Genomic DNA, 13,532 nt, shown 5'->3' with positions numbered 1-13,532 from the left:
GTAATGTGTGTGTAGGAGGGAGGGAAGAACAGCTCCTGACAGCTATCACTCTCTGGTCGGGTACGAGGGGGAGTCTGGGTCTGCCCGACCCCAGCCTGACACCGGGTACCTGAGCACCTCGCTCCGTTTTTCTCCCTTCCTTGCTGCTGTCCCAGACCATCTCCTTGTTCCTCCTGCCCCTCTGCTCCTGGGTGCCCCCTCTCCAGCCGTACAAAGGAGCTTCCCAACCTCCACCCTGCCCAACAGACCCCATCCCCGCAGCAGGGCTTGCCGGCTCCCCCCACTCACCCCCCCCAGCCTCCTGCTGAGGTCCTCCAGGACCCCCAGCCCTGCCAGGTCCAAACTCCTGGTGCCTGTGGTGCACGGCAGGCAGAGGCGATGTGTCATGGGGTGCCCTGGGGAGGGCATGGCACGATGCTGCGGGCAGGCATTCTTGATCCTGGATAAAGGATGGCCTGAGGTTTTTCTCAGGGATTGCTGTCCCCCTTGGCAGTAGACGAAGGGCAGAGAAGCTGCAGCACCCTGAGCATCCCCCGCTTTAAACTTCCACTTCCCTGAGCAGATACAGGGACATACAGGGAAGCAGAGCTGTTCCTGTGTCAAAGCGAGGGTGAGAGCAGCCATCCTGCACCTGATCTTTGATTTCAGCCTGTGCTGGGAGAGGGGAGATGGTACTTTCAGTCCTTGCGTTTCTCTTTTGAGTACACAGACAATTGCAGTCACACCTGAAGGAAGTCCCTGAGATTGTCAGTTCTGGAAAGTTTCATAAAATAACTGGCTGGCTAGCAAAAAGCACCTTTATTAGAGTCCCTGCTGAAAGAGGAGCACGGCAATAACTCAGCACTAATGAGTCAGTGGAGAATCCACGGGGGATTCGAACAGTTTGATGGCAAAAAGCTCCAGCTCAAGCTTATGCTTTGTCGGAGACCTTACCAGACACTGGAGAATCTAAAAATGGGGCTCAACTCCATGAGCAACCGAACCAAGGTATTCCTCCTCTGGCTTGCAAGGCCAAATATTTTGTAAGGCAATGCTCTCTTTCTCTTCCTGGGCATCGGACCCACAGGGATGCTAAGGAACAACTATCCTGGGCAATAGATCCCTCTGCTCCTGAGCACATTAAGGCAGAGGAGCTGCAGGCTGCGTTACTCCCCGTGTCCTTTCCCTCCTGCCTCTGCTCTGAACAGCACCAGCAACACGGGAAAGGCAGAAACAGCCACGCTTCCAACGAGTGCCTAGGGCTGGCGGCTGTAGCAGGGAGCTTGGCTGCTGATAAGCCTGGCTTCGGCTGCTTCGGAGCAGCAAATCCTCTGGGCGGCCGGAGCAGGAGCTTGGTGGCTGCCTGCACTCTGCTATCTAGCTCCTTTCCCATCATTAATTGGCCATAAAGCTTCTGCTGCTCTTGTATGTCTTCATCTGTCATCAGAGGACTTCCTTGGTGCTCACTGGGTCTTGCAAAGCTCTGCTGTCATCTCTGCAAGGCTTGGCCAATGTTACCCATGTTAGTGAGGGCACAACACTGACTGTTCAGAGTCAAAGCAATGCCAAAGAGGCACAGGAGCATCCAACAGAGGGGAAGATGCCGAGGGAAAGGCAGTCTTTCTGCTGAGGGTGGGGTTTGGGCATCGTGGGGAGAGAAGAGAGCAGCTACATGAAGGTGTGCAGGTGGGAGCAGCCAAGGAGGTGGCATCCCCTTGGGCTGAGATGTGGCACCTACCAGCACTTACCTTGTCTGCCACAAAACAAAGCACAGGAGCCAGGAAACCTGCAGAGGGCATCTCAGCAGCATCCTTTTCCTCTCTCTTTTTAGGGCTCTTGAATTTAGGTTCTAGCAAGAGGAAAGTGGATTTCTTGCCCCACAGCACCTGTAACTTAAAGCTGGACTTCTGACTGAGCTGGCACCCAAAGAATTTCCCACGATATTGCATTGCACTGCTGCCTAACTGCAGTGTAGAGCTGTGGGGGCTGCAGCCCCTTTGGTCAGTAAATTTTCTAGCCAGGGACTCAAAATAAAATGCTTTCTGGGGCCAGCATGAAAAATCAGCACTTTGTGAATAACACCAGTGCTCAGGCCAGAAGGGCTGGAGTTGGTGGGTTGCAGCATGGTCAGACCCCAACCAAACAGCCTCGAAGCCAGGAGGGGAACCGGGGCTGCCAGTGGTAGAAGCTCAGCAAATGGCCGGGCTCAGGAAAGCGTGCGGTGAATTATTGATGTACCTGGTTCCAGGCTCTGAATGAGCAGCATCAGGGGCTGGGCGGGAGGCTGACATTTTGCATCCTTCCCCGGGGAGAAGAGGTCTGTCCATGTTCTCCGGGAGGAGGAGAGCTCCCCCCTTGCGAAATTCAAGACAGTAATGAAAGGCACAGGGAGAGATGGGGAGGAAAATGGGGAGCAACAAATGTTCAGATGAAGAGGGAGAGGAAAAATAGATTGATTTGTCTTTGAAATAACATGCTAACCCCCCAGAGACAGGCTGGCCAGCCACTGCACCGACCTTGCTTTAATTTGAGTCTGGATTATATGTTTTATGCAGTGAAAAGTCAGCTCGTTGGGAATGAATAACAACCCTGCTCGGGCTGAAGTCTAAAATCCTCTTTATTGGCACCGTCTGGGGACGACGTAAGTAAGGACACTCAAGGTTGTCACTAGGTGAGCTCTGCGGAGACCGGTGATGGAGGGACCGGACAAGCTGGGGTGCTGTGTCCCAGCTCTCATGCAGGCTCACCCCCTGCCTGAGCAGACCCAGTGGCTGCAGGGAGACACGGGTGCCAGCAGAAACTCCTGGGCAGTTGGGCTGGTGTAACACCAGAGCCTGCAGCCTCCATCATTGGAAGAGCTTAAGATCCTGCCGGACTGGTCTCTGCCGGGAAGGCAGGCTCTACCTTGGGGCAGGAGGGTGCTTTGGGATGGCCCCGTGAGGTCCCTCTGTGCAGCCAGGGAGGGGCAGAGGTGGACAAAGCCCTTCTCGTCCCCCCAGGTCCTGCCGCCACCACAGCGAGCAGAGGTGATGGGCAAAATGCTGTGCTCGGAAGCGCTCCCTGTCACAACAATCCCTTACAGAGAGCGAAATGCCCTTTGGGGTTAAAGAAATGGGGACCTGATTCCTGGGGAAAACGTAAATAAATCTGTCTGTAGCTGCTGCCGGCAGCCAGGCCCTGCCGCTGGTTAGCACTGATTATCTTGAACAAGACCAGTGGCAGCAAGGAACACCTCAGCCTTCAAGGAAAACCTCTTCCTGACCTTCACCGATTAGCATGTGGCTTATTCTCTGAAATGGAGATCTCTCATTGCAGTAGCTCTGCCTGCTCTCACTACCTGCCTGAGATCTGATTCCTTCCCTCCGAGTCCTGCGAAGGAGACCTTGGGCTTGGAGGTACCTCGTGGCATAGCAAAGGTGCATAATTATTTCCTGTTCCCTAATTGCATCGCCCTGTTATTCCAGGAAATGTACTCTTGCTCTGTCAGTAAGGGTAAATAGGAGATCTCTCCAACAAGGGAGTAACCGGTAATGGTCTAGATGTGACTGAACTGCAGATAGAAAGGAATTGGTCTTAGATTTTCAAAGCACTGAGAATAACAGCAAGAAAACTGAACTCTGACATCTGTGAGCTCTGCTCTTTCTCAGAGGTTTGTCACTTAAAATTAGACAGGACAAAAGAATGGGAATGTATTCCTGGGGAAAATCCTGGGATGGTGTCCCGCTGGACACAGCAGCAGAGTGACCAGCCCGGGCAGGGCAGCAGTGCTCTCCCCATCGGCCCCGCGCTGTGCTAGTCCCAGGGGTGCTGCCATCACCCTCTGCTGAAGCAGAGGCTGGTGAGGAGCCAGCTCCCTGGATTTTGGGGTGCCGACTCAGGCAACACGTGCTGAAGGACCTTGCTTTAATGCAACCCCACCTAAGAGCACAGCAGAGCTCCCTGGGAGTCAGCACTGCCTGTGTTTCTTCATCTCCTCTCCCAAAGGCCGAGTGTGTCACAGGACCTGGTATTTTCTCTGCACCCAAGGATGCTGCAGTGATGTGTGGGATGAGCATCTTCACTGCAGGGCTTTAAAAGAAAAAGCAAACCCTGATGCCCACTGAAGGGTAGGGCACTGCTGTCTGCTCTGCTACCCGGTGTAAACCCAAAGGTGATTTATGGGTTAGGCTGGGTGTTAGATTTGTGGGTTAGGCTGGGCGTTGGGTTAGGCTGGGCACTGAGAGCCGGTACTGCAGGGCTTGCAGCAGGAGCGGGCCCCGGTTCCCGCCGAACACCTCCGGGGGAGCGGTGCCACGTCCAGCCCCGCCGTGCCCCTCTGCTGCCTCTGACTCAGCACAAGCTCCTTGCGCTCGGCTGGCCTCGACACCCCCTCGCCCCAAAGCGCCGTGGGGACCGGCAGCCGCGGGGCTTTCCCGCTCCCCGCCCTCCGGGCACGGGGGACACAGCGTCCCCGGTGTGTCCCTCCCGCCCCGCCTGGGGACACAGCCAGGAGGGCAGCGGGGCGGTCCCCCGGGGCGACCCCCTCCCCGCTCCGCGCAGCCGGCCCCCGGCATCCCGGCAGGTGCAGGTCGGAGCGGGGGTCCGGCGGCCGGCGGGGGCGGGCAGGGGGCTGCGGAGCGTCCCGCCCCGGCGGGGGCCGGCTCCCGGCCGGCGGGACCACCCCCTCCAGTCTCCACCCCCGGCTCCCCCCCCCCCCTCCTCCTCCCCGTCTCTCCTCCCCTCGCCCGGCTCAGTCGGTCGCAGCCATGGCGGAGGGAGGAGAGGGAGAAGAGCTGCTCCGCCCGCCGCTGCCCGCCGGCGCCCCGGGCCCCAAGCGCTTGTGCTCCCGGGCCTGCCCGGCGGGGGGCACCGGGGCCGTTCACCCCCGTCCCGGGGCCGCAGGGGCCGGCGCGGGGCCGGGCGCGGGGGCCAGCGGAGCCCCTCCGGCTCTGGCCGGCTGCTGCCCCGCGGCGGCGGCGGGGACGGCGGGGGCGGCGGGGACGGCGGCGGCGGCGGGGCCGGGGGGAGGCGGCGGCGGCGAGGCGGGCAGCCTGCTGCAGCCCGAGTCGCTGCTGGACGCGGCGGCCAAGCGGGTGGCGGGGAGCTGGGCCTTCGAGCGGGTGGAGGGCCGCTTCCAGCGCATCCCCGAGCCCGTCCAGCGCCGCATCGTCTACTGGAGCTTCCCCCGCAGCGAGCGGCAGATCTGCATGTACTCCAGCTTCCAGCCCGGCCGCGCCGCCGCCGCCGCATCCCCCGCCAGCGCCGCCGCGGGGGGACCCTCCGCCGCCGCCGCTGTCCCCGCCCCGGCCGGCGAGGAGAGCCCCGCCGCCGGCCCGCCGCCGCCCGCCGCCCCGCCGCCGCCCCCGCCGCCGCGCCGCAGGGCGAGGGGCTGCCCTTCCGCCGCGGCATCCGCCTGCTGGAGACCGGCGCGGTGGACAACGTGCTGCAAGTCGGTGAGTGCCGGGACGGGGCCCCTGGGGGCTTGTGTCCGTCCGTGTCCCGTCCCCCGCCCCCCCATCCCCGCCGAACACTTCAGCCTTTTGTCTGGCGCGGTTGTGGTTTGACAGGAAAATCCTGCCCCGGGGGCAGGGACCGCATTGTGCTCCTCTGGGAAGATGCCGGCCTTTGGGTTTGGGGGTGGGAGGGCTGGGGGTGACCCCCCCCTTCCCGGTGGGGTGTGTGTGCCCGGGTGTCACCGGCAGCTCCCCGCAGCGTGGATGCCGTCCATCCAGTCCGAGTGGGAAAATAAAGCCAGCCCCCGCCCCCCCCCCCGCCCCCCCCAAAAGCGCCTGTCGGGGATTTGTATGGAGGGCACGCAGCCCTGCCGGCCCCCCCTCCCCTCCCCCCCGCACCCGGGGTCCCTCTCGCCCCTGAGCACCCACACCCACCCTCCCACGGGGGTCCTGGCCCTTCCACCGGGAGATGGGTTTATAAACCTAATGCATCTCTCCAACAGCTCTGAGCGCTTGTCTTTGTCTTCTCCATCAGGGGCTTTCCCCCCTTGGAAAACCTCTAGGGGGGCATCTGCCCCCCGCTTTCCCCTTCCCAGCCGCCCGCACGGGCACCTTCAGCGGGGCCGGCTGGTGGAAAACGAAGGGAACGGTTGGGGTGACAAGTTGGGCGGACTGGTGGGTACCACTGGCGGCCTGGCACGATGCGCGTTTTGGGGACGGATGCGCGCGGGGCCTTCTCGCTCTCGTTCGGTGACGAAGGGGCCGTGGGAATGATGATGGGAATAATGGCATCGTGTTTTCTCTCCAAGGGCAGGTGGCTTTTGTGTGCACTGGCGGAGGGGCATTGTCGGAGAGGAAATGTTGTTTCTCTTCCACCGTCCTTCCAGTCCCTGTCCCCATCCGAAATCCGCCTTGTATCTGTATATATTTAGAGAGAAACAAATTGTGGTGTTTTACATAAAATAATCCGCTCCTGGTTGTTACTGGAAGTGATTGAAATGCACGTTCCCATTAAAATGACATTAGGCTAGAATTTGTTTTGCAAATGCGAAATGTAAATTCATCTTGTGCCAGGGTATGGCGTGAATGAGTGAGGGGAGGGTGGTTTTTGTTGTAAGGAATGGTTAGTTCGACTGTGTTTATTTAAAGAGCCCTCCTTCCTTTTGGGGAAAAGACCTGCTTTAAAAAAAAAAATCCCATTTGGTACAGTTCACATTCAGAAGAGCATTATCAAAACATTTTCCATTTGAGACGTGAAAATAGGAGACAGCAGAAGAATTCTCCTTCCACCTCTGAGGATATGCAGTGAAAATTCCTCTAGCACAAAAGGTTTTTCTCTGAGGATATGATTATACCCTTTTTTTGGGTGAATTAATATTTTGTAAGGGCTACGTTAAGATGATTAATTATTCTGTTTAAAATACTTTGAAACTCAAAACCAAATAATTTTTTTAGAAGGAGAGGAGTAGCTCTTCAGAAACTTTAAAATTAGGAGGGGAGGGAAAATAACAGCTTACTGTGGGTGATGCTTTATTGACCTGCCCACCGAGGTGTGGATGCAGCGAGCAGCCAGCGTGGGAGACGGAGGTAACGGTTGCCTAAAACCAGGGCTGGTTCTGTACAGAGGAATTTTTTTTTTAATGAGTTTTTAAATTCATTTCTCTTTGAAACGTGGCTCTGATGAGGCTTTAGCCAATGCTGTGAAGGATCTGGGTGAGCGCTGGGGTCAGGTGCATGCGGGACACGCAGAGCGGTCCCATCCCAAAGTGACGTCCACTGCTGGCATCCAGCATCACGCGTGCCCCCTCTCCCTTTGCTTCCCGCTGCTGCTTTGGGTGAGCTAGAAGATGGGGAGGACGGTCCCAGCTCTGGCGTTTCATATCCCCTGACAAGTCTAAACCATCTCCCCAGCTTTGAAATTGGAGCTCGCGCCCATTGTCCTCCGAACCGTCAGCTTTTTAGATGAAGCAGCATGTTCTGGAAGCACTCGCCGCAAAGTCAGTGGGTGATTTATCTCTTGTTTTTACAGCCCAAAAGGGGCGTGCGGGATGCTCGCCGTGGGAGTTCGCCTTCAGAGTGGGGGGGTTTGGGTCTTGGCTGTGGTGCGGCTCCTTTTCGGATGGCAGCGGGTGGGTGATGTGGGGTCGGACACCTCTGTTTTTGTCCCTGGAGCAGCCCTGTCACAGCAGTCCCTTTCAGCCCTGAGCCGGAGGAGGAAGATTTACATCAAACAAAAGGCTGTGAAGGGCTGCGTGTTTATCCGGGGCGGAGGGGAGGCATAGCTGAGATGTCCTCCGCCAACTTTCCACATCCATCCTGCGGATGCTGCTGGAAGGTGAGGTGGAAGAGCTCCAGCCACCGGAGACACGAACACTTTGTGGCTGTGTGTGTGTGTGTTTGCAGTTAAGATAGGAACTTGGTTGTCAGCTTATATGGGAACCATTATGTCTTGGAAAAAAATAAAACCCCAGCTCTGGCTTACTTGATGCTCACCAGCGCTAGATCAAAACTACTGTTCCCCTCTAAGGATCTCTTTAATGGACACCGCCAGCTCCTGGCGTCACGACCTGAGGTTTGCACAGTTGAGATTTGCTGTTAATAAAGATCAGATGTTTGTACAGTCGTGTTTCTGACTCAGACCTGTGAAAAAATAAGGATAGTACGGATGTGAAATTCCTTCTCTCTGTGGTTGGAAAAATCTCTTTGAAAAATTAAAAGCCAAAATCCAAGAGGAATGACCTTCTGGAGACGGAAGATGGTGTGGAGGGGTAAGGGTTGTACTTGTGGGGACAAACTGCTTCGGGCTCCAGCTCCCTCGTGCTTACAAAGCTGGCAGGTCTGAAAAAAACCGTATATGCCACATTATCAACCAATAATTCCTTCATGCTTAGTAAAACTTAAACGAGGCTTAAACCCTGATCTCACTGGAGTCATTAAATTGATTTCCCCCCCCCCCCCCCCCCCCCCCCCCCCGCTCAAAGAAAGATCTTGGATGTTGAACACAGGCATCTTTGTCTTCTTAAAAACTGCTTTATTATTATGTGTACAGATCCCGTCTTTGTGTGTGTGTGGTGTGTGGGTTTTTTTTCTTTTAATTTTTAGACAAATGACAAAAGCATGCAGGAAAGGAATGCAGAAATGCCAGGCTTAATATAAAGCATGCAACTGCACTGCATGCTGGGAATCCTAAAGGATACAAAACCTTTAACGACGGCGGTTAATTTTTAACAAGTTCACTCGCATAAATATTTATGAACAAAAGTTTTTACACCATTATCTCTTGGGTTTTTGGAGAGAGAAAAGACCTTTGGTGGATTTTGACAGTAGACTGTGATCCAGCAGAACAAATTCATGTTTCTTGCCTGCGCTCCCCAGTACGGTGTAATATGGTTTGCCCTCGAGTCGTCGCGGCTGCCGATGGGTGGGCGAGTGTCTGTGGCAATTTTAGGTGGGAATTCTCCTTTTTCATTGCTTTTATGATTACTCATGAGAGGAGGCATTGAGCTTTGTGGTGTTCTTTGCATTGTAACCAGCCACTTAAGAACCTATATGGTGTGTGCTCCTTACCCACAGATAAGCCTTTGTGCCCTGATGGGGAGGTATGCAGTCCAGCCATAAGTACATAGGCAGAATTTACTTTTGCTGTTAGAGTAACAATGAAGCAGGGCTTTAAAATGCACTGGCTTTGTAAACACTTGGAGGGAGCCTGGTTTTTTCAAACCTGCAATTAATTCTGAGTATTTTATCTGATGCTTTGCAGGTCACTCCTGGGTACCTTCCCATGGTTCCTTGTCTGGTGATTAAGCTGGACATCTAGGCGCGGGGGATTTTCTGACCCTGCTTCAACAGCCTTCTGCCTGGGCAGAGGTTAAGCTAGGCCTGATACCTGTAAATAATACCTGTAAATGCATTTTAATTGGAGGAGTTTTGATTTGGAAGCTTTTTGTTACACTATAGTTTTCAGCTTCTGTTGGTGTATATTTGTAATGGTGCCTGTTGAAATGGAGCTTCAGAGGTAGAAATACCGATGGGTTCCTATGGTCTTAACGTGGTTGAAACTACTTTTAGGTTTTTTTTCCAAAACTGCTTTTAGGTGTTTTAGATTTCTTTTCCTAAAAATGCTCACTTTTAGGCAAGCATTTGGTTTCCCTCCCCTGTGACGTGGTACAGGGCAGAGTCTAAATTTGTATCCAGTTGTTTTAAAAGTCTAGGTGGTGTGCTGCTTTATAGAGCTGTTTATTTTGGGGAAAACACTTTGATGAGGCTCTCTAGGGCCAGTTGTGGTTGCTTTTGTTTTGTGTAAAGATTGGTCTCCTCCTGGGTCTGGGTTTAAGGCTGTATCCAGCGGGAGCAGGTTTGGAAGGAACGCCATGGGTCATGAAACATACTTTTTTCATGTTGAAACCCGGTGTCCCGTGTCAGGGTGCTGCTAAGGGAGTTTAATCTTTCTGTATCCTCTTAGTCTTTGGGTGGGGCGGTTGTTGTACAACATGTTTCCAATTTGCTAATTAATTTTTACTTTATTTTTCTTTGAGTAGATTACTTTGTCCTACCATATATATTAAAATACTTCAAACCACATAAAAGGGGCCGGGAGAAGTTCATTAGCCCTATCATGATGGAAACTATTGAACATTTTAAATAAACATTAAGCTCTTTACGTTTCTAATTATTTTTTTCTTAACATATATAATTAAAATGAAGGATTATTAGGCATTAAAACATACGATCTGTTTATTGCTGCTCCCTCATAGGTGAGATGTTTCTTGAGCATGTTCTGGACTATATTACAGAAACTGGAATTGGAACTGATGAAAACCACCAGAGTTTATTGCTGGTAGTGCAGGGAGAGCTAGAAAGACTTTGACAGCTGGAATTTTAACTTTTTTTTAAAAGCAGATTTATTTATTGGCTTTTGAGTCTTTTTTTTTTTTTAAGAGTATAAACAGACCCTCTGAAGCTGGGACATCTTTTTAACTAGGTGGTTAATTACTCCAGGCAAAATGATGCTAGCTTAAAGAGGCTAGAGACCTGAAAAATAAAGCACAAGAAATTAAATATTTAGTTTTGGCTTTGAGAATAGATTGGTTTGAAGCGGTTTTCAGAGATAAAGTGGGACCAGTCCTGGTTTCTGGCTTGAGCAGGCAATAGGAGTTTGTTCTCAGCTTACCTGTGCTTTATAAAGCTTAGCCCAGGTGAGAAGCTGGCTTTCTCTGCTTCCAACTCACATGGCGTTCACAGCAGATTTTAATTTTGCTCAGATCTAGAGGGAATATTTTAGGAAATATTTAACTGTGCTAAAACTGCAGTAACATAAACCACATGTGCCTGCGTGCTTTGTTTCTGAAGCTTTGTGTGAGGGAATGTGCTTTGCTGTTATTTGACGCTCGCTTTGATGTTAGATGTTTTATGATTAGTCCCTCTAACCTCAGACAGGACTTTTGGAAAACTTAAATGAGCTTGCCTATCCTATAGCTCTGAAAGTCACATTCAGCTGTGAATCGTCTGTTGTGGTGTGTCAGCTTTTAATTTTCTTTGCAAATATATATATTTAAAAAAAAAATATCTTGGTAGCATTAGGGTGGGAGAGAGAGTTCCTGGGCTTGTGTATTTCCTTGGTGTATATGTGAACCTAGCCCTGGAGGAGGACCTGGTCCACGGGGGAGGCGGCAAGTCTTTGGTGATTTTGGGGTTATATCCTTCTCCTCTTTCCCAGTGGGAGACCTGCTCTCATCTGGGGTTAGCTCAGATGAACGGCATGGCGAACCTTGTGCTTGCGTTTAATTTTTATGCGTTTTGCATTTAGGTGGCACGGACAGCTCTGTGTTTAGTGGTGATGCAGGTTTTTTCCCCCCCACTGCCCTTGAGTCTGGAGTGGCTCGTGCGGGTGAGAAGCTGAGCAGGGATTTCAGGAGGAGCAGCATCTCTTCACCTTCTTAAGGCAGCTGAGCCTGGGGATTTTCAGTGAGAGGCCAAGGCTTGTTGCTGCATGACGATGCTTTGTGCTTGAAGCAGGTGAATTTTCTTCTGGAGATGTCGGGGTGTTGCTGTTTCTCCCAGGGGTGTGAGGCTTTGAGTTCTGTTCCTCTGGCCACTGTCTGAGGAGCCAACCTCGCACAACATCTTGGGTGAGGCGGTGGGGAAGGAGCCTTTGCTTGTTCCCCTGTCTCTTTGCAGTGCTTGTTTCTTCTGGTGGGGTGGTGGATGAGATCTGCTGGAGACCTGGGAAGGTGAGTGTTGGGGTCCTCTCCTGGCTTTGCTCAGCAGGAGGCAGGTGATGGTTGAACTTGTGTTTCTCCGTCTATCTCCCCATCTGTGGCTGGTGACTTTATTTTGCAAGGAGCCGGAGGTATGGTATAGCTATCTTGAGGGTATTAAAATGAACTTCTAGTATGTCCTACCTTACGTTTGATGCTGTCTTGAAGAGGTTATGTCATGGGGTTGTCATACTCCTGGTCTTCTGGGGATGAGAGGAGGGGAGGAAAGCAGCTCCTCTGAGTAACTGGTTCCTGCCTCTGCTGAATCTTGGCTTTCTCCAGCATCAGCATCAATAGAAATCAGTCTGTTTTCCAATGAAAACAAAAACTCAAAGACACCAAATCTTGGCTACGTTAATAAGTGCCATAAGACAAGTCAGCCTTCTGGATGGAGCTGGTTTTGGAGCCAGGACACGGGATGGTGGTGGGGAGCTCTCCCTGTCCGCCCTCAGAGCTGCTGAGGCCCTGGAGATGCTCTCCTGCGTGCTTGGAAGAGCAGGACTGAGCCCTGTTTCATTTTTCACCTGGTATTCACAAGGGTAGGGTTTGATGTACAGGCTTGATCTCCGACTTCTTGTGCCTTTCCAATGGGAGTTGGGAAAGGCCCTGATAACATCTCGCAGAGAGACACAGGTCCTGCAAAACCACTTCTTGGGGGATGTGGGCGGGAAAGCATCTTCATTGTTTTACAATGAAATGTCCCAGGAGTGAAAATTCAATTTTTCAAAGGCTTTTTTTTTTTTTTTAATCCTGATGTTTAAATACGAATAGGTTCCACTTGGTTGGTACAGCGGGTGTGTTTTACTAAATGCCTAGGATTCACCTGTGCATGACACCACCGCATTTCTCTCCAAATGGATTTTCTAGCGCTGCGTTTTAAGAGCATTTGCTTTTTTGTCTCAAGCTTATGGCTTAGGATTTTGTGCAGGATTGGGGTTAGTCCTTGTAAAATGGTGCATTTAAAGTAATGCACAAATTAATAAAATTCTGGGCTTCTACTTGTCGCATTCTAGGTGCACATTGCCAGGGATTTTTCTTTTCTTTTTTTTTTTCTTTTTTTTTTCCCCCGCGTTTCTCACATCATTAAAAACAAAGCCACAAATGTGCTTAGGAGGCAGATCTGCTGGGATGCCAGCTCGGAAGGGTTGCATGCGGGTATGTTGGTCCAGCTTGTCATCTGCAAATGTCCTGCTGCTGTTGCCACTGGGTTAAAATGGGAGAGGGAAGTCTGTGTCCCCCTTGCGATGCTCCACTTATCGCTGGACGCCCGTAATGAGCTGCCTGCGCCTATGCCACCCAGCTTGTTTGACCGGGGGCTGCTATTCGTTATTGAGGTTCACTCAGCGGGGTGCAGCGTGATATCTGCCTGGCTGCCGTCTCTGCACCTGGAGACGGTGCCCGTGCCCTGCAGCTGCCGGCGGGGAGAGATTCCCCGTGGGAACGCCGGAGACTTGGTGTCTGGGACCTTGGCAAGGTCAGGACAGGCTGTGCCTCCGCTCCGGATGCCGTCCAGTGGCCCTGGCCTCCATCCTTCAGCTGATGCCGGCGTGTGGGTGACTGCTCAGGATGCCAATAATAGCCATTACTCGTTATTGGTGTTATGTGGTTTTTAAAGGCAGGGATCGCAGGAGGTGCCGCGTGCTGCGCCCTAGCTGTGGCTGTGCGGCTCCTTGATGAAGACGAGCGCCCTGTCAAAGGGGTGGCAGAGCAACAAATGGGTTCCTGAGATAAATAAAATTTGCATTAATGAACTACAATGGCTTTGGATGCCAAATTAAAAGAAGTGTGTCTGGAGGAAGAAAAATAAATGTATTTTGTGTCTCACTCACTGGTTCTCGTCTCTTTTGATTTTCTTTATCATCAG

General features: G+C 52.5%; 1 protein-coding gene across 1 annotated transcript in view; it reads left to right on the top strand.

The window, feature by feature from the left end:
• Positions 1–5,023: 5,023 nt before the first annotated feature.
• ZSWIM5 (zinc finger SWIM-type containing 5) overlaps positions 5,024–13,532 on the top strand; it is a 100,254-nt gene continuing 91,745 nt past the window's right edge. Inside the window, 2 exon segments of the mRNA XM_050900752.1 lie at positions 5,024–5,309; positions 5,312–5,411. Coding sequence (XP_050756709.1) covers positions 5,166–5,309; positions 5,312–5,411 — 244 coding nt within the window. The 5' untranslated portion in view covers positions 5,024–5,165.

This window comes from Gymnogyps californianus, chromosome 8, assembly GCF_018139145.2.
Source record: "Gymnogyps californianus isolate 813 chromosome 8, ASM1813914v2, whole genome shotgun sequence".
Lineage (NCBI taxonomy): Eukaryota > Metazoa > Chordata > Aves > Accipitriformes > Cathartidae > Gymnogyps > Gymnogyps californianus.
Note: the sequence above shows the minus strand (reverse complement) of the source record. Positions and strands in the feature narration are given on the sequence as shown.